The 22,569-nt window shown below is 30.0% G+C and overlaps 1 protein-coding gene across 7 annotated transcripts in view; it reads left to right on the top strand.

Moving 5' to 3' along the window:
* LOC105231691 (maternal protein pumilio) overlaps positions 1-22,569 on the top strand; it is a 417,346-nt gene that overhangs the window by 49,096 nt on the left and 345,681 nt on the right. For all 7 annotated transcript variants that reach the window (XM_049446938.1, XM_049446935.1, XM_049446936.1 and 4 more), the window contains 2 exons: positions 8,920-9,160; positions 9,238-9,330. In XM_049446938.1, coding sequence (XP_049302895.1) covers positions 8,920-9,160; positions 9,238-9,330 — 334 coding nt within the window. The remainder of the gene's footprint in view (positions 1-8,919; positions 9,161-9,237; positions 9,331-22,569) is intronic.

Below are 22,569 nucleotides of genomic sequence, written 5' to 3'. Positions count from 1 at the left end.
CCGATAAAATTCAATATAAAATTACTCATTTCCCCTCCTTTTGAATTTCGAAATCAATTTTGCTTGAATTTTATATCTTCCTTGTCACTTGGTTTATAAAGAAGGCTTATCCGTATTTCTTTACACCTTTCCAAGTACGCTTTGTGTTTGCTGTCTTTCCTGTTTGTGCCTACTGCGCTGTATGTTTGTATATGTGCGTAATTCTGTACCTCAATGGCTGCTGTGCATCGAAAGTAAGTCACCGTAGTTTATTTCTTTCACTAAATTTTTCTTGACTTACTCGCTGCGGGTCTCTCGCGTTGTGTTGGTTATGGTTTACGAAAAAGTGAAACCACTCCTTTGTTATAAATTTTTTTCCCCATAAGTGTATTTTTGAAACTCTTATTTTCTTACAAAATTTCTGGGTAGGCACCAGCGCTTTATCACTACAATATCACCACACTGTTGCTAATGTTTTGCGTATTCTACCGCAGAGTATCCAAGGCGTTGCAGTTTCCAAGCAACTTGTTTTACTTTTATAATGTTTTATATGTTTGTATTTATTTCTTTGGTTTACGTTGAAATTTTTGAAGGTTAATGTTCGGTTTACTTGCCCACTTTTGATTACTTGATTGCTTGTTGCTTGTTGCTCTTGCTATTAGCGTTTTTTTTCATGGTTCGTCTAACTTCGCAAAGCCTTGATTTTAGTTCAGAGTTTACACACTAATACGAAACTCTTAATGGCTATGCGTAGCAATTCAAATTTGTTGGTTCTTCTGGTTTGCAAAAAAATGAGTGAACAAAGTGGAATGTGAGGAAGCAATTGCCTTCTGGCAGCATTTTAGGTGAATAACTTTTAAATTATAAATTCTCATAAAACATTCATTTTTTTTGCATTCCATTAATGCTTTACTTTTAAGTTATTAGTTGCTTTACGAGGGTGCGCGCTTATATTCGCGGTATGGGAGCATAAATGTGTTAATGAAATACGAAGACTATGCCTGATGAGTTACTTGGCTCGCTGTGATTATAATTATAACGATTAGACACTCAAATTTATAGGCGTTGTACTAACGTCGTTTAAGAAGCTCAAGTGAAAAGCGAGCCTGAAATGTCAGCTCCTGAAATGTTTGAGTAAAAGGCGAGAAGAGCAACATTAAAATATTACGACTGCAGCGGCAACTATTGACAAAATACGAAAATACTTTTTCGACTACCCAAAATTTGTATCAGAATTGTGCCGCTTTTCATGACTTCCTTTGTGAGCATATTCGTTATTGAATATACTGTTATTGTACATTTAAAGTTTTGCCTTGTAAAACCAATCAAAAGAGTCGTTGAAATCGTTTTCAATAATTCCTTAAAAGTTAGCTTTCAAACAAAAAATAGTTAATGTGACGGCAACAACACCCACGTCATGAAAGTTGAAAAGTAAACGGTTATAAATGCGTTGGTTTACATTTAAATATCCAATATAAAAATAATAATAATGAAAAAATATAAAAAAATAAGAAAAATTGAAAAAAATAATAATAATAAAAATTATAAACTAATAAAAAAAATAAAAAAAAATTTTAAAAATTATAAAAAAGTAATAAAAAAGTTTTCATTTCTTTACAAAAAAAGATAAAAATAACAATAAAATTTTGAAAAAAATAAAAAAGTAGTGGAAGAAAATAATGAAAATAAAATATTAAAAAAAAATATAAAAATATTATAAAAAATATTTTCATTACTTTACAAAAAAAAAGATAAAAGTAAGTTTAATATAAAAAATTATGAAAAAAATGAATGACGAAATTTAATCATGTCTGGAAGCTTCCATTTTTTCTTGGACTACATACCCTTAACATCATTCTTTTTAAAAAAAATTACGATCCAGACGGAAACGTTAGAGACTCTCTAAAGCGTATGCGTATATATTATATACATATATGAATAATCAGCTTGACAAACTAAGCCGATTTAGCCATTTTTGTCTGCTTGTATATATGTACATACACTAATTAGTCCCTCAGTTTTTGAGGTATCGATCTGAAATTTTTCACAAGTTTTTTTCTCACTAAGAAGCTGTTCATTTGTCGGAACTGCCGTTGTCGGTCCACTATAACATATAGCTGTCATACAAACTGAACGATCGAAATGGAATGCTTGTATGGAAAGCTTTTTCAATTGACGAGGTATCTTTACCAAATTTGGCGCAGGTGATTGCCTAAGATAATGCTGCGATCTCCGAAGAAATGTGCTAGATCGGATCACTATAGCTAATAGCTGCCAAACAGACTGATCGTTGGAACTCAAGTCCTTGTATGGAAAACTTTTTTATTTGAAGAGATAACTTCACCAAATTCAATATGGTTTATTGTGCAAGATAATACTGCAATCTCCGAACAAATTGTTCATATCGGACCACTATAGCATATAGCTGCCATACAAACTGAGCTCTCAGAATCATGTGTTTGTAGGAAAAGTTTGTTTAATTGTCAAGATGTCCACAAGAAATTTGCCATATATTTTTGTCCAAGGCAAGGCTAAATCCTCCAAAGATTTTTTTCAGATCAGACCACTATAACATATACCTACCATACAAACTGACCTCTGAAAATCGTGGTTTAAAATTGTTTATTAACTTTTTACGCTCTGAACTGTATGATAACTTCGAAGTTAACGGTTTTCTTGTTTTTCCTAACAAGACAACAATTATTAATCAATGAAAATGTTTATGAGCTCACAATCATTGCTAGCGTTTATTATCTTCATCCAATTATAAATCAATTAAAGATTACATCAAATAAAGCTGCTATTAACAGCTGGAAAAAGCTTAAATAACGGTAACTGTGCATAATAATTTAAGTGTGCAAACGTGCAAAATCACGCGTCGCAAACAATTACAATGCACACAAAAACAACAATAAAGCTAAATATGCAAATAATATAAACGCCGCAAATATATCTACACATACATACAGACATATTATAATTGCATATAACCAGCAGCTGCCAGTTAGTTGATGACTGTTGTGTCACTCACTGACTCACGCCCCACCAACAACACGTTTTTTGCCGGCTGCTGGCCGCGTAACACACACACACACACACACGTACACACCACAGCGCTCTCGAGCAGCAGCAGCAGCAGCTGTTTTGAGCTTACAGTAGTTGGCGCCGCAGCTTTTGTGTGTTAATGACCTAACAACGAAAACATTGCTGCTCAAAGACAAAGCCAAAGCAAATGCAAAAGCAAAAGCAGCAGAGCGACAGAAGGTAAAAATGTAAAAGCACAAGAGGCAATCGACGGCATCAGCGGAAAACGTGTTTGACTTGAGAGTAAAAAGGCGGGAAGCTAAGCGAACGAGCGCAGCTGGAGAAGAAGTAGAAGTAGTAGTAGAAAAAGAAGAAAGAAGGCGAACAATAGAAGCGACGAAGCGGACGCAACGCAGCAGCTAAAGCTGACAAATTGGCCATGTGCGTACACCACGTGTATGTGTGTGCTTATGTGCATGTGGATGTATATAAGTTATGCTTATTTGTGGTGTTATATAATTTGGCTTTTGCCAAAATAATGGCCAAGGCGCAGTTGAACGCATGCGGCGGCAAAGCCAAATTACATACTCGTACATATGTGAATTTTGCGTGCATAGTCACAACGAATAGGCACACTTGGAGAGCTTTTGAGTTTAAGAATTTTCATTTATTAAATATTTGGTATATTTTTAAATTTTTTGTGTAATCTCTTTTGATCAGATCAATTTATGTATATTTTGCGTATTGGGCTAATTGCGGCAAGTTTGTTGCTTAAGTCTTTTGTTTGCTCGCAGTAAGCAAGCTGAGCGGCAGTGATTTTGTGTACCCAAAACACGAAGTTTGTAACACTGTGGGTGAGAAAGCACGGAGATTAAAAAAAAACATTTATCGTCGATATCGGACCGTTTTAGCATATAGTTGCCATACAAACTGACCGTTCAAAATTATGTTCTTGTATGGAAAATTTTTTATTTGACGAGATAATTGGCACATATTATTTTCCAAGGCAACTTTACTACATTCGAAGAAATTGTTCAGATCGGACCGCTATAGCATATGTTTGCCATACAAACTGACCGTTCAATGTCATATTCTTGTATGTAAAACCTTTTTATTTGACGAGATATTTTTGGAAAATTTGACACAGATTTTTTTCCACGGCAACGTTACTATCTCCGAAGAAATTGTTCAGATCGGACCACTATAGCATATGGTTGCCATACAAACTGACCGTTCAATGTCATATTCTTGTATGTAAAACCTTTTTATTTGACGAGATATCTTGGTGAAATTTGACTTAGATTATTTACCTAGGCAACATTACTATCTCCGAAGAAATTGTTCACATCGGACCGCTTTAGCATATAGTTGCCATACAAACTGACCGTTCAAAATCAATATAAAATTTTTTTATACGCTTTTATGTTATAAAAATGGCACCGGCGAAGAGTATCATAAGAGAATTTAATGTTTTTTTTTTTTTTTTTTTTTTTTTTTTTTTTTTTTCGATTGACTTGTTTTTGTTCATTGTATTATATTATATTATACATACAGCCATGGACACATAAATAGCACACATCTGAATCCCATATTAATTCTAATTTTTTTTAATCCTAAAGTAGCTGAACAATAAAAATTTGGTATGTATCTACTTGTCACTGTTATGAGGCTCATTTCCCTGCATAAAAATACTGTTTATTTTCTATTAAATTTTGTACGCGACAATTTTATCGCGTATAGTGTTGATTTGAGGTGGACACATAAATAGCACATTTTTAAGTTCGTGCTTTTTTTTTTTAATTTTGTGTGAGATTCTCGCATATTTTTAATTTAATTCTGCGAATATATAATTATTTCATCGATATTTCGTTAAAATGAGAAGGAAAAAAACATTCCACGCCGGAAAAGGGAGTCCTTATATCCAATATGAGCATAAAAGGAAAAGATCCTGTCAAAATTGCTAAAATAATATATTGCTCTCCAAAAATGTTATAAAATGCTCTTTATGCAACAAAACAGACCCAACTTGTGTCAATAAAAAGATACCAAGAAAACCAGGACCACGTAAATCCGATATTAGTGTTGACAAATACATAGTACGGAAGAGCAGAGCGGATCCTTTTAAGTCAACCAGAGAAATTATGATCGAAATTAATGACGAATATGGTGTGGACGTGTCCAGAAAGCTTGTAGGAAGACGACTCAACTTATCTCAACTTTTTTGACAAATTACCAGCAAGAAACCACTCCTGTCAAAACGCCACATCAAAATTCGACTGGCATTTGGAAAGGGCTACGGAGACAAACCAGCACAATTTTGGAAGAACGTGTTTTTGAACGACAAAACCAAGATAAATAGGAAGGTTCCAGTTGAAAAATCATTTTTAAGTCGTCCACAAGGTCAATCCCTTAAACCTAGGTATACCAAAAAAACCATTAAGCACGGTGGTGGAAGTATCATGGCCTGAGGCGTGTTTTCATGGCATGGCATCGTGCCAATTGTTCGAATAAATGGTAAAATGGTAAAAAGTTTTAGTATTTTGGTATACTGAAAAATAAAATGTATTTCAATCCATGCCCATAAACTGGACATTTATGCAAAACAATGATCCGAAACATACCGCAAAGATAGTAAAGTATGGTCTCGGCAATAAAAAATTTAAAATTTATGAGTGGCCTGCGCAAAACCCAAACCTGAAACCAATAGAAAATTTATGAATTGATATTAAGTTCAAAATAGCAAGCAAAAAATTCAAAAGTTTTGATAATTTATGGGCTGGAATTGAGGAGCCTTGGTATTCAATCCCAAAGGAACGATATCAAGAACTGGTGGACAGCATGTAGAAAAGATGTGAGCGGATGCTTAAAAATGATGGATATAGTACAAAATACTAACGAAATGAACAATCTTTTGCAATTTTTTAATAATTTTTATAAATTTTTGTACCTTTTTTTAAACCCCTTTTCAGATTGTGCTATTTATGTGTCCAAGCTGTCATGTAGGATATTGATGTTTTCGTCTTTTTTTGGCGATAATAAAATATTTATTGTTTCAGTGTTATAGTTATATTAAAGTGAATAATTTTTAAAATAAAACGCATTCCTCTTTAAATCCGTAAGTGATAAACCTAAGGAATAAATAAATGTTTTCTTATTTGATGACCAAGTGTGCTATTTATGTGTCCATGGCTGTATATAGAAAACAATCCAGGCGTAGATTCATGCAAATCGAAGATTATCTCATGAACAGTATTCCTAAGCCTACTTCGAATTCTTTAATGTAGTATAATACAACAGCAAAATTTACAAAATCTCCTCAAAACTATCTTGTCACCAACTGATAATGTATTCAGTTACGACGATCGCGTGCAATTTGTTCTAATCGCAAAAGCAGCAATTTGTTTACTACAATAACAACAGCGCTACTACTGTTATTTATAAAATCGTTTAATTTCACTATTACGCCTCTATTACTCAACAATTCTCTTACATCATATAATTTTTAATTGCTCTATCTCCTCAACGTCACTACGTATTTACACACATGCATACATTTGCATTACAGTAACTGACCTAGACGACGTCAAATTAAATTGTTCTTTTATTAATGACATTCATGGTTTGCTCGTCGCTGCACAATTAATTACTTGACAATTTATCATATCTCATTCTGAGGTCTAACGTGTGCTTTGCTGCTGCTAATCGCTTGTGCACACAAACACATTTGCTTTATTAAATGCCGTTAATTGATTTATCAACTTAATTGGATGTATAATGATTGAAGTATCATGTAAATGCTGTTCAAGTGCCATAATTGAGTAAATTTTTTTCTGTTTAAATTAAAGGAGTCATTAAGTGATATGCATATAAAAAAAAACTTATGTGTACCTATTGCAATACTTTTTTTTATTCAAAATCCATTAAAATTCCAAGCTACGACAGCAATCAACACATACACAGATTAAACAGTTTGAACGCCACTACTTACAAATATACGCAGCTAAAAATTAAGAAATTGGTTCCTTCCTCTGCTAAGCGTGTGTGTCAGACATTAAACATATTCCACAAAACAGTTTGACAGTTAAGGTAGTAAGGAAGATATTTGTAAGTGGAATGTCCCAAATTCGGAGTTCTAAAAACTTTCGGACTTCTGCGTGTATCTCTGCTTAGTATAGTCGCACATGTTATCATACATAAGGTGCATTTCCCTGCTAATGTTTCCGCTTATATTGCCGATGCGACAGCACTAAAACTGTTATGGCTTTCACAGAAATTTTGTGGTCAAATTAAATTATTTCAATGGACAATCTGTGGAATATTATTGTATCTGGGTTTAGAAATTGAAAAATAATTATATATTATATATAGTATGCTGTAGTATACTCTACTAAATATATACCATGCTAAATACAGTCGAACTCTCATTACTCGAATTTCTATAACTCGGAAGTTCTCCAAAACTCGAACTCTTGAACTGGCAAAAGAAGTCAAATGTCATGCAAATTTCCTTACTTAACTCGACGAAGTCTGTAGATTATGGTGATTCGAGTTATGGAAGTTCAACTGTATATCTTTATATTTGTATTGTTGATATATGTTTTTAATTTTTTATATATTTTTTTAATTTTTCATATATTTTTTTAATTTTTTATATATTTTTTTAATTTTTTATATATTTTTTTAATTTTTTATATATTTTTTTTATATTATTTTTAATTTTTTTTTAAATTTTTTTTAAATTTTTTTTATATTTTTTTTTATATTTTTTTTTTTATTTTTTTTTATATTTTTTTTTGTATTTTTTATATTTTTTTTTTATATTTTTTTTATATTTTTTTATATTTTTTTATATTTTTTTATATTCTTTTTTATATTTTTTTTTATATTGTTTTTTTTTTTATTTTTTTTTATTTTTTTTTAATATATTTTTTTATATATTTTTTATTATGTTTATTTTATTTATGTTAATTTTTTTGATTTTACAATATCTTATTTCTTTTTATATTTTATTTATTTTTAATTTATTTTATTTACTTTATAATTCTCATATTTTATTGTTTTACGTTTTTTATTGTAATTTTTATCTTTATTTATATTTCATTTTTAATTTTTATTTAACTTTTTATATTTTTAAATTTTTTTATTTTTATACAATTTAAATATCTTTTTTTATATTATTTTATTTTTTTTTATTATTTTTAAATTTTTTTAAATTTTCTTAAATTTTTTATTAATTTATAATTATTTTACGTTTTTTATTGTATTTTTATCTGCATTCATAACTTCATTTTTTTTTTTATTTGTTAATTATTTATTATTATTTATTCTTTATTATTATTTTTTATTTTTTATTTATTTTGTTTTATTTATTTTACGTTTTTTTTTGTATTATATATCTTTATATTTAATTTTTACATTATTTTTATTGTACTTATTTTACTCTATTTATTTTTTTATTATATTAATTTTTATATTTTTAAATTTACATTTTTCTTTTTATTTCATGTTTATTTATATGTTTTTTTTTATATTTTAATTTTATTTTTTTTTGGGTTTATTTAATTTAATTTTATTTTATTTTTTGTTTATTTTATTATCTTGACTTTTTTTTATGCTTTTTCACTATTTTTAATATTTTTTTTTGATTATTTTAATTTATTTATTTTTCAATTTTATTTTTGTTTTGTATTTATTTATTTATTCATATTTGTTATTTCTTTATTTAATTTTTTTATATATTTTATTTTTATTTTATTATTTTGTTGCCTTGTTTTTTTATTAATTTAAATTTTTTTATTATTTTTTTTTTGATTATTTTATTTTTAATTCTATTTGCTTTTTATTTTGCTTTTGCATTTATTTATTTATAAATATGTATATTTATTAATTTATTGTTTTATTTATTTTTCATTGCAGTCGCACGCCTGGCTCCCGTCAGCCCTCGCCAGCTGAAGAAACGCTGCCACGCCCACCGGCACTACTCGATCCCACACAACATGGTGGCTTCCCAACACATCCTTTCAATCACATGCTCAATTCCATGGATCATCAAGGTGGACCGGGTACGCAAATGAACTCATATCCGCCACATCAAATGCAAATGGGTCAACTGCAACCGCCCGTAATGAACGGCGTTGGTGGCATGCAAATGGCACAGGTATGTAAAATAAGGACTTTTTATACATACATACATATATTATATGCTATATTCTAAATACATGTTCTGTGTTTTAGAGCCCCATGATGAACCATCAGGCACAAGGACCGAATCAAATTGAATCTCCTGGAAATTTATTGCAGCAACAACCACCAAATTTTGATGTACAGGTAAGTGACCCCATAATTATACAATAAATATTGTAAGCCCTTTAGTATGTAGTATGTGTTTGCCGCTTAGGTCAACAGTTAATGCTCTACTGGGCAATCTGTTAATTTCTTAATCTAATCGCATACTAAGCTGTAAAAAGTTTGGTTTTTGTACATTTTACCTCGGAGGCGATGCTGGTTACAGATCAGATGACTTATTGTATGATTTATGGTTGTTTTTACCTCAACGACTATAACGGGCCTCTTTATATTGATGTAGTACAGCTTATGCGTTAACATACCACACCCCTCACTTATCAACCTGTCTCATTTACGGTGTTTATTTGTTGCGAAGTCGGATTTATTAGCCACAAAATTGCTTGTAAATGCAACGACTGATGCTTCTTTTCCAAGACACATATATGCAAGTACATACATATGTACAGATCTCAAACAAATTCGATTGGGCACATCTGCTTCGTTGAGTGTGCATATGCATGTTTATGGCGTTAAGCATTAGCTTAGTAATGTTTTCTGCTTATTCTACTCTTTTATCCTTTTTAATGACTTCCGGGCACTATATTGTTGTGCCTTTTGCCAAATTTGAGCCTGCATTTTCTGCATAACTGCCCAAATTGCATTTATTTCTTCTCTAACTGTCTGTACTGCCTAGCTCCTTCTGCTTTGGCTTGTCTCGTACAAATTGAAAATCAATATTTTGCTTTGAATATCCATACATCACCGTTTAGTCTGCTGTTTTTCTGGTTCAAGCAGTTTTTGTGTGCGCCGGCTTCATTCCCTTCCTGGCAGCGGAGTTTCTCTACAGCTTTTGCTTGCCACATTTATCGCCACTTTTGTTCGCTTTTCCAAATGTTGTGTGCATTTGACTTGCGATGCGATCTCGTTCGGTTGGCAAAGCGAAATCTTTCATGCCAATTTATCGGAGCAGAAAGCGTGAAAGTGTTTGGGCCTGCCAGCCAACGGCTTTGCCACTAAACTCACATTGTATGACCGTCTGTCGCCTGTTGGTATGCAACAGTTTGCCGCTTTCTTTCAGACACTCATAAATTTGGTGTAATAAATGTGGATGGTCGGTTGCGATTTGCTGTAGTCGGCAATAAAATACACTTTATTCGTGTGTACATATGTATGAATGTATGACAGTATTAGGGTGGCTCTAAAATTTGGAAATAAAATTTTGCGATGTTCGTGCTTTAGTGGTATATTTTGCAAATACGAAATCAATATTAAATGGTTCATCTATGGCTATTTAAGACAAATTTTTTTAAGAAAACAATATTTTGTTAAGTATTCTTAGAATTGTTTTTTTTTTTAAGAATTTTTTTTTTTTTAGAAAATTTTTTTGTTTAAGATTTTTTTTTAAGAAAATTATTTTGTTTAAATTTTTTCAAGAAAAAATTATTTTTAAATTTTTCTTTTGAAATAATTTTTTAAATGATTTTTTCAAGATTGTTTTTTTAAGAATTATGACTTATTTAAGATAAAAGTTCTTAATTCAACACGTAACATCCGCTATTGTCGCGCAGAGTTTGAAAAACAGTTATTTCCAATTTTTAAGGACCATCTTAATGTCCATATATTTAATATAAAAGACAATTTTTGTACGAAATAAGCGTAACAAATGTTCACCAGATTTTCTTCCCTTAATATATAATATGTGTCTTCCCTTAATAATACATTTTGGCAGATTGTAGATTGAAATATGCATCCATAGAAATTTGTAAGTTAAGAACATAAATTTAATAGATATTTTAATAAATTTTCTTCGGTGTAAACTGGTGATTTCAGCATGTCAAAAAATCTTGATACTGTAATACGCAATAAAATATCAAAATGACACTAAATAACTAATTTAATTATATGAAATAAGTATATCACTGAATTAAATTTTTTTTAAACATCATTATATAAAATCCAAAAACCAAAAAAAAAAAATAAAAAAAAAAATAATTAAAAAAAAAATTTAAAAAAAATTTTCTCAAATCCCAAAAACCAAAAAAATTTGTAATACTAATAAATAATATAATAATCGACAATGTTATCAAAAATCTTACTGCTTCTATCATTATCTGGTCTAACTAAGAATATTCAGTGCAAATTTCCAGTCCATTGGTCCTGCCGTTTCAGAAAAATTTTTCTCACCGACTATGAAAATCACCTTTAGAGAGATCGTATTTAAAACGGAAATTCTTAAATAAATTTGTATAGTCTTTGCAATTTATCATTCCCAAAGAAATTTAGTTAAATAAACGAACAATTAACACATGTCTAAACCATTACATCATTGAAAGGCACACGTTTGTGGCTCCAACTGCTGCTGACAGCAGCTTTGTGCTCCAGCAAAAGAAAATTCAAGCGCCTATGTGCCTTAGTAAGTACCTAAGACCAAGTTACATAGTGATTAAGTGTGAACGGAAGTATATTAAAGCAGTGCTGACCACAGCATACTGGCAACATTTAGATGTGAACATATGTTTGTGTGTATGTATTTGTGACCAGAAAACAGAAAGTGCACAGCTCCACCGAAAAGTCTGACATTCCGCACATTCCACAGCAGCTCCCAAATATGTATGGATGTACATATGTATGTATGTACTTGTAGGTACAACTACACCCATATAAATTCTCATCCACACATGTAAGCGTTGCAAACCAAAAGGTTTTAGGATTAGTTAGCAATTTAAGTTGAGTCTCTCTGGTTTGTTAAATGAAAATATGTGTACACTGCGGTCAGAGCAGTAAAAGTGAATGGAAGTAAGCATAAGTGCTCGAAAATATTTCTGCCAAAAATGCATATAAATATGTATGTATATTGGTGTGTATTTGTGTAAAATTATAGCATGCTTGCATTCGGCTTCTTATTTTGTAACTAAACACATTTAATTGGTTTGAAGAGAGTTAGTGTGGAATTATTAGTATGTATTTTTTCCATAACTGATGGAGAGGGTTGCGAAGTTTTTGATTAAACAATTTTGTATTTAAAATTAAATTTTAATTTTTTAATTCCGATTTTGGAATTTAAAAAACTTAAAAATTTTATAAATTAAAAAAAAAAATATTTTAAATTTTATAAAAAAAAATTTTAATTTTATAGAAACAAATTTTAAATTATAAAATAAACTTTTTTAAATAAAAAAAATTAAATAGCATAAATTTATTAAATTAAAATAAATGTTTTTAATAAAAAAATAAAATAAAATAATAAATTTAAATAAAATAAGTTTTTTAAATTAAAATAAATTTTTTTAATAAAAATCAAATAAAATAAAATAATAAATTAATCGAAATAAAATAAGGTTTTTAAATTAAAAAAAAAAAAAACAAAATATAAATAGAATAAATAAAGTTTTATAATTAAAATTTTATTTTTTTTTATTTTGAGATATTTGGATATAAAAGTTATAGTAAATTTTTTAAACAAAAAAATTAAATAAAATAATAAATTTTAATAAAATAAGTTTTTTAAATAAAATAATTTTAAATTTCATAAATACATTCTTTAAATTATAAAAGGAAATGCTTGAATAAAAAAATTAAAAGGAATACATTTTGTAATTAAAACAAAATATTTCTTATATATAAATTTATTTTTTTTAATTCAAAAAAATTTATTTCAATTTTTTTTAATAAATTTAAAATTTTTTTAAATCGATTTTATTTTTTTTTTTAAATAAATTTTAATTTTTTTAAATAAATTTTAATTTTTTAAATAAATTTTAATTTTTTTTTAAATAAATTTTAATTTTTTTTTAATAAATTTTATTTTTTTTTTAAATTCAACTTTTAACAGTCAGTTTTTCGGTTGCATATCTTTCTCGAATTTGCCTCGAGCTTTTTGAGCAGTTCAGTAATAAATATGTACATATATTACGTTGCAAAATATACTATTTCGACATTTACTTGCTGTGGGAAATTTACACCTTTCATGCTCAGATCGATGCATATCCATCATTTACCGTTGCTAATATTTCAGGCATATATGTACATACATACTTCATAACTGTATTGGTTTTTGTTAGCCTTTTCACAAATAACAATACATTCCCACACTTTTTAATTTTTTTCTTCTTCTTATTTTCATATTGTAATGCTATTTGGTAGACGTTTTGATGTATAGGCATTAGAGCGGGTCGATTTTTTTTTACTACAAAATTGCATATGCGAGAAATAATCTACGGATCATTCTGAGCAACTTTGCCTAAGGGTCTAAAACCAGTTTCGAGCCAGCGATTTTCAGGGCGAAGTTTAAAAAATCGAAATAATCGGATATATGGAGATATGTGATTTTGTTGTCCGATTTGGTCGATTCCGAAAAATGATTAATAGCATATCAAAATACGCTTACGTTTAAAATTTATTGGCATAACTCAAAAACTGATGAACAAATTTTTATGATTCCTAAAAACTTCGCCTTAAAAATTTACTGGCTCGAAACCGGTTTTAGACCCATAGTCTCTTAGGTAAAATTGTGCAGAATGTCGCGTAGAGTATTTTCAACATACGCGAATTTTCGTTTTTTAGCTCCCTAAAAATCGACCCGCTCTAATGTACATGGCTGTGTGTACAAGATTTTCCGTGTTTGATTTTTTTTTTTACTTGCTTTCCTTATAAAGAAATATTTCAAGGATTTTTTGCACACAAATGCTTGCTTATATATTTTTATTGTACGAAGTGTTCCTAACACAAGTCTCGTACTTGTTTCTGAACGTGATTTTCAAGACCACTACATACATATTTATATATTTGCATACAAGATAAAGTTCTCAAAGGCATGTGTGCTGTGCTACATATGCGCTTCAAATGCCATTCATATGCCAGGCGATTTTCAATAATATTGGGCTCTTATTGTCCATGAACAACAAAGGGGTTGTGATCTAACTCGAAGATAAGAATGCACAGTTTAACCATACAAGTTGTTCGGTTATTAAAAAGCGTAGCTTACCGAACTGCCATTTTATATTACTGTACGCGAATCAATATTTTTTATATTGCAGCAATTGTAAAGGGCACAAGATGATGTGAATATGAAAACTTAAATCTGAACTTATTTCTGTTTATAAAACCACCAACACAATTGTTGCAAGGTTAACTGTTCTTGTTTCCGAATCTCTTTGTTTGGCAAATAGCGCAAGCTGGCTGGAAATCAAACGTCGAAAAGAAAGTCGGTGATATTAGCGACGCCATTTTCGGTCCCGCGCTGGCTGAAAAAATACGGGTTTTAGTTAAAATCTTAACTTAGAACTTGGACGAAGGAAAAAAAACTGAATTTTTGATTTTTAGTAGACATTTTTACAATAAAATGTAAATTTTATTGAAAATTTCGCGTAATTTTTTTCAAATAGGTGTAATTCTTCAAGGATTGTACCTCAAAGACCTGTGTAAAATTTCATGAAGATCGGTTGAGTAGTTCTCGAGAAATTTTTCCAATCGACGTCAAAAGCACAGTTTCGAGAACAAGGCGTTTAAAGACGGCGAATTTAGCCTAGCTAGCCTCGAACGCACAATTTCTCAAGACTGTATCTCCGAAACTATTACTCGGATAATCTTGAAAATTTAGGACAATATTCTAGAAATGTTATAGAAATAAATAAGATAATAAAAAAATATTTTTTGAAACCCATAAACATATGGTAACCCTTCAATGTTTAAACTTCATCAGCTGATTGCTGCTATAGCAATGCACACAACCCAATTTACAGCCTTGACAACAGCCAATTTTTTAGCCTGGACAACAACCGAAAGAGTTGCATTCCAGTTTCAGCTCGATTTCAATGCGATGAATATAAATTTAATAAAATAAGAATCTGAATTGTGCAATTATTTTCTGTGCAAAAAAGTTGTAAAGGCAAAATTATGGGCTCAAATTTTCAGGATTTTTTTTTCATCTTAAAAAAATATTTTTAATTTTTTTATGTCTCTATAAATATTAGTTGATCCGTTATAATGCCCTCCGCCATGCATACATGGTATTTTGCAAACAAATAAATTTCAGAAAAAAATAGTTACCTAGTTTGAAACTGAACTGAATGCATTATTGCCACACAGCTTATTAAATTGAAATGCAATGACTGCTTTAATTATAAGTTTCGCGCACAGCCAAGTCCATATATACAAATATACATAAATATGTATGTCTACATAAAAAACACCACACACACACACACCATTCACCGAGGCATGGTGTCCGCCGTTCAATTAGATGCGCTTGCGCATATTCAATAGTTTTTCCTTAACACTAAAAAACATTGCAACAACAATTGCAAGCGTATTAGAAAAAATGCATCGGAAAAAAAATGATTGACATAAAAACATTATCGTAACACAAAATCCAGTGAACGTTGCTGTTTTTCCATTGTTGTTGTGCGTTACAACTGCACCGAGAGTTGCATTGCTTTTTGCGGATTTTATTTTTAGTCAAGTGCAGCAACGGTACTTGTGCCGCCACAGTTAACAACATTGAATGGATTTTTATGATTTTTGCTTAACAGAGCATAAATTTGCTTATAAAAACATTAATGAATAAAATTGCAAAATGGAAGTGGGTTCAAAAAAAAATCAAAATAAAAACAAAAAAATTCAGGAATTAACTCTTATTAGCAGGTATTGCATTACACTTTCAAATTTATGCATAAGCCGATTAACACTTTCATTGCGCGAATCTGCCTGGAACAATAATCATATTTACATTGTGTCACGTGTTTTGTTGAATCACAAAGTATTGTACTGCTGTCTATTTGTACTATAATAACGCTCAACTAAACCTACTCACCTACTTCTTGTTTTATAGAATGTTTTTTGTTTTTTTTTTATAATATTTAAGAATTATTCCTCCTCGGTCTACCATAGTAAAACACATATTTCAGACAAAATTCGCTTTTTTTTATTCATCATAGTTCCTTTCAAGGTTGATACACTGCTTATAGCAACGCGCCAACTTTTCGATACCAGTTTTACAGTCCGATTTGTCCTTTGCTTCAAAGTAGACCTTAGTTCCGGCTCACCTCTTCATGCGACGAAAATTTCTGTCCAGCGAGTATTCATTTGAGCTCTGTGAAGAGGAAATAGTCGCTGGAGGCTAGATGTATTCTCCGGTGGATAATAAAAAAAAATCAAAATAATATTTTTTATTGCTTACGATTCACTACATCATATTATAAATGTAATATCGTAAGATTTCAGGCTTCCGCTTTAAGCTATAACTATTTTATAACCAAAACTCCAATTTTGTTAAATGTGAGTGCATGATAACCAATATATAACCATTTTATAACGAAAATATGAGTATATAATAACCAATATACAGGTATCCCTCGAATAGCACGGTACTTGAGTTGCAGGAAATCTCGAATAGCACGGTTAAAAATTGCGACAACCCTCGAATAACACGGGGTTCGAATTACACGAAGCCGCGAAAATTCCTTTTAAAAATTGAAATTTAAGGATCCTCTACCTCTTCAAGGAAAAAAAAAAATCAATCTTTGGAGAGTGACAGTGGTTGAACATATGTAATTTAAAAATTATTGCGTTTATAAAGTTTTACCTTTTAAATTTCAAATAACACGATTTCGAATAACACGGAACCAATTAACCGTGTTATTCGAGGGATACCTGTATAACCATTTTATAACCAACACAAATTTTGGTTCAATATAAGTGGTTTCTCTTACATCGTTTTTTCTTCGCCTGTAAACTTTTGAAAAGTGATGTTACGTTATCTTGCATTTTACGTCCTAGAGTGGGTCAAAAATATTTGATTTTTTGTTTGGCTTGATACTTGGAAAAATAGGTTGTGTCTGTGTTGCTCATACGACATGGTGTACAGCTTGAATACACTTCATGCAGAACTTCAACTGCGTATAACTCATAAAGGCATGTTTCGATAGAAAAAAACCATAAGACATTTTTGTGTATTGTTAAAAAAATATCATGTTTTCAAAGTCGTAAATCTTTTTGCTTAAGAGATACAAAAATGATTGCAAGCGATAAAAAACGCGTGTAAAATAAAAGAGAAAAGTCAAATAAAGGGTGATTTTTTAAGAGCTTGATAACTTTTTAAAAAAAAAAAACGCATAAAATTTGCAAAATCTCATCGGTTCTTTATTTGAAACGTTAGATTGGTTCATGACATTTACTTTTTGAAGATAATTTCATTTAAATGTTGACCGCGGCTGCGTCTTAGGTGGTCCATTCGGAAAGTCCAATTTTGGGCAACTTTTTCGAGCATTTCGGCCGGAATAGCCCGAATTTCTTCGGAAATGTTGTCTTCCAAAGCTGGAATAGTTGCTGGCTTATTTCTGTAGACTTTAGACTTGACGTAGCCCCACAAAAAATAGTCTAAAGGCGTTAAATCGCATGATCTTGGTGGCCAACTTACGGGTCCATTTCTTGAGATGAATTGTTGTCCGAAGTTTTCCCTCAAAATGGCCATAGAATCGCGAGCTGTGTGGCATGTAGCGCCATCTTGTTGAAACCACATGTCCACCAAGTTCAGTTCTTCCATTTTTGGCAACAAAAAGTTTGTTAGCATCGAACGATAGCGATCGCCATTCACCGTAACGTTGCGTCCAACAGCATCTTTGAAAAAATACGGTCCAATGATTCCACCAGCGTACAAACCACACCAAACAGTGCATTTTTCGGGATGCATGGGCAGTTCTTGAACGGCTTCTGGTTGCTCTTCACCCCAAATGCGGCAATTTTGCTTATTTACGTAGCCATTCAACCAGAAATGAGCCTCATCGCTGAACAAAATTTGTCCGAAAAAAAAAAAAAAAACCGAACACTGATTTTGGTAATAAAATTCAATGATTTTCAAGCGTTGCTCGTTAGTAAGTCTATTCATGATGAAATGTCAAAGCATACTGAGCATCTTTCTCTTTGACACCATGTCTGAAATCCCACGTGATCTGTCAAATACTAATGCATGAAAATCCTAACCTCAAAAAATCACCCGTTATATTAGGCACGATTTAAATTGAAAATAAAGAGTTTAATTACATTGCAAAAAAAAAAACAAAAAAATAATAAAAATAAAACAAAATCAACCTGCGCAATAACGAACACCTTAATGTACATATATATTATATGTATATAAAGACTAGTTGGTAACTGCACTTGTTAATTTGCAGTTTCTCGACGAAAAGCATTCATTTTGCATTATCTCAAAAGTATTTTAATTTGTATTTACTTTGAATCGGGTTAAGCAGAGTGCAAAGTTTCAGCCGCCAACCAACAGCCGCCTTTGGCTTCAAGCTGCCAACTTCCCGCTGCTGCTAGGTGAAGAGCTACCTGTCAGCCTGCCAGCGGCACTAATAATTGCTTCATTAAAAAGTTTTTGGTGCAGAAATTTTGTATGTAAATAAACAAACGAAAATAGATAAATGGTAGCCGAAAAGTAGCAGGCGAGTAGCATGCAGTACTTGAAGAAATGTCGCGAAAAGTGTAGCGCGGAGAGCGAAATGAATCAGCTGGTGTCGCATACAATTAAATTGAAATTAATTAAAATTATTTTAACGGCTGTGTCTTGGGCATAATGAAAGCCTGCAAATGACAGGCAGATAGTTGATAGTTTAGTTTGGTTAATTTTCCTGTGAGTACAAATATATTTCTCTATATGTATGTATGTATATACAGACTATTTTTGTCGCTTTTTCGGCATAAAACTGGTAAAAGAAATTTATTGCACGGAAACGCGTTCTTTAACAAAATTTAAATAATATGTAGCTATAAAATAAAATGCAGCAAGCGAATAAAACTAAATATCCGTTTTAATTTTGTAGACCAACAAATTGTTTGAGTGTCAAAATGGCGCTTCAATGTTGAAACTTTCGCTGACACCCAACTATCAGCCTACTATATATTCATATCTTTGCACTATAGTACAGAACATTTCGTGCAGCCACAATTTATTAGCTTTAGTTCAAGCCCTGTTGGAAATGCTTGCAATAAATAGACAAATTAAATTAATAAAAAAATAAAAATAAAATTAAATAATAAAAACATATTAAAAATTAATTAAGATAAAGTAAAGAAGTATAAAAAAAAAATAAAAAAAAAATAAAATAAAAAAAAACATTTAAAAAATAAAAAAAAAAAAATAAAATAAAAAACATTAAAAAAATAAAAAAAAAACAAATAAAATAAAAAACATTAAAAAAAAACAAATAAAATAAAAAACATTAAAAAAATTAAAAAAATAAAAAATAAAAAAATAAAAAAATAAATAAAAAAATGAAAAAAAAAAATAAAAATAAAAAAAATTTTTAAAATAAAAATTAAAAATAAAATACATATAAAAAAAATAAAATATAAAAAATAAAAAACGTTGATATCTAAGGTATGGTACAAAAATACAAAAGTTTTCCAACGAGTTACTTGATAATAAAATAAAATAAAAAAATAATAATAAAAAATATAAAGAAAATGAAGTAACAAAATAAAAATTTAAAATGAAAAAAGCCTAAAAAAATTAAATAAAGTAAGATAAAAAAATATATAAAAAAATTAAAGTAATAAAATATAAAAAAATATACATAATATATTTAAAAATAAAAATAAAAAACTTTGATATCGAATTTGTGATACGAAAATAAAATAAGTTTTCCATTGAATTACTTGATTTGATAAAATAATACAATAAAAAATAATAATAAAAAAATAAAAGAATAATAAAAAAAAAAAAATAAAAGAATAATAAAAAAAAAAAAATAAAAGAATAATAAAAAAAAAAAAATAAAAGAATAATAAAAAAAAAAAAATAAAAGAATAATAAAAAAAAAATAAAAGAATAATAAAAAAAATAAAAGAATAATAAAAAAAATAAAAGAATAATAAAAAAAAAAATAAAAGAATAATAAAAAAAATAAAAAAAAAAATAATAGAAAATAATAAAAGCAAATAAGTGATATGAAAATGAAATAATGAAAGAAAAAAAAAACAATTAAAACAAAAATAAAAGACAAAAATTAAATAAAATAAAATTAACAAAAAACGTTGACATCGAAGCTATGAAACGAAAATTAAAATTTTTCCACAGAATTACATGATTTTGACCATTCAGTTTATATGAAATATTTTTCAAAATTAATGATTTGTTTGGAGTTTGTAGCCCTACTTTGTATAACAAATTATGTCAAATTTGCTGAAGATATCTCGTAAAATAACAAAGTTTTCCAAACAAGAACTTGAATTTGATCGTTCAGTTTGTATGGCAGTTATATACTATAGTAGTCCGATATCGACGATTCCGACAAATGAGCAGTTAGTGAGAAAAGGACGTGTGCAAATTTTCAGATCGATGTCTCAAAAACTGAGGAACTAACTACTAATGCAATTATAGTATTAAATGATGCGATATTGAAGCTCTCATGCCAGCCTAACGGAATTTCTGTAAAATTGAAATTTTGAAAAGTTTAAAATAAATTTCATAATCGTGATGTTTTTCCTACTAAGCATCTATTCACATATACCTTAATGCGTGCGTATGTGTTGGCGAGTGCAATTTCATGTCCGTTTGTTCAGCGCTAAATGTAGCGAAAACAACACCATTTTAGCGCACAGATTTGTTTCATTTTAGAGACAAACTTTGACTTTTATTTTTAATATATAAAAGTAGTGTTTCGGTTTGCGTGTCACATGCAAATTTTTTATTAAAATACCTCTACAATGCTATAAAGTGACGTGGAAAGTTGGTTGAGTTAGATTGGGTTGGGTTGCTGGGGCGTGTCAGTGTAAGAGATAGCAACGATTTAAATTCTAGTTTGTTGGAAAGCACAGCTAACATTATAAAAATTATATATTTTTACATTTTACTATGCATCGTGTATATAACTTGGAGCGCGTTCGACCATAGTTGCTTGATGATGAGCGTGTGCAGAGTAAATTCGGAAATACGTTTCATATGAAATCACTATTTACAAAGCAAATAGAAAAATTTCATTGGAATTAGTACTTTAAAGCTCTTACAATTTAAGTACTTAATACCTGATATGCATGCGACTTTAAAGAGTGTGAAATTTTCAAAATTTTTTTTTTTTTTTATTTTTTTTTGCATATTTCGTTGGTCTATACCTTAAAAAATACTGTGTTAAAATTTTAAATCGATAACTCAAATAGTTTTTGTTTTTTGCTTGTTAAGTTTAACGGCTCAGTTTTTTAGCTCCATCAGTTTATCTTTAATGTCGTTTTTCTCGAAGCAGCATTTTCCGAATTTGCTGCAGTTATTACTCGGTGAGAATAGAGCTGTTTGATATAAAATTTTCCAGCATTTTCCGCATAGAGTTCTCACTATAATGCTCTATCCGTTTTTGATCTGATCCAAAACCAAATTTTGACATCAAAATTTTAGGTAAAATTGAACTGTTTTTCTGTAAATTTTTTAATTTTTTTCGAGCGTAGCTCATTGTAGGAACAATATTTTCTTTTTTGTTTCAGTCTGAAACACTTTTTCGCATAATATTAGTCCAGAATGAAGATTTCAAAAGCAATCTAATAATCGCACCAACCTCACTCAAATTCCTATCACTGGCGGTTTCAATTTCTTACATTTCTCCCTGAACAATGTAAGACTGGCTGAGTAATGTATTCAGTGTTGCTTTGTTCACCGAATGCGTCCATTAATCCCAGCCACACATAGTTTCTAGTCTAGTGATTGTATGCAACTAAAAAGTGCCTTGTCTTAAAAAGAAAACACACATAAAGGTATGCTAATTCGTAACTAATCCTAGAAACCCTTAGCCGCTAGTAACACTAACAAAACAGGTCCTCCTGCCTATATAACTGAGTACTGAGTAGTGGCATAAGTTTGGCAAACAAATGCCAGTCATTAGGCGTACATTCTACTTGTCTTATGCTTTTTCAGCATTCACACTCAAATTTTTTCCAAAAACGCAACGCGCAATCATACTCCACCTGCCTTCGGTTACGCTGCACCAAGTGGGTCACCACTAGCTTATCAAATATTGGTAGGCTTTGCTTTTTATAGATCCCCATTTGTATAAGCTTGTGTACAATGGCGTCATTTGGGCTTTTACGCCTAGCTGACTTTCGCTTGCGCCCATTGTCCTTGTGCGTTTATCTTCTTTTTGTTGTCGTTGCCAACTGGTACTCGTATTCGTGTTGTTGTCATCGTTAGCGTAGTCATTATGTTGTTATTTGACTTGAATGTGACAAGTGACATATTCGCGATAATTCTTTAGCTCCACTAATGTCTGTGCGGTTTGTCTTCAAAAAGCGTTGGGC

Source organism: Bactrocera dorsalis, chromosome 2 (genome assembly GCF_023373825.1).
Source record: "Bactrocera dorsalis isolate Fly_Bdor chromosome 2, ASM2337382v1, whole genome shotgun sequence".
Classification (NCBI taxonomy): domain Eukaryota; kingdom Metazoa; phylum Arthropoda; class Insecta; order Diptera; family Tephritidae; genus Bactrocera; species Bactrocera dorsalis.
The sequence above is the reverse complement of the archived record's forward strand: the minus strand, read 5'-3'. Positions and strand labels throughout refer to the sequence as shown.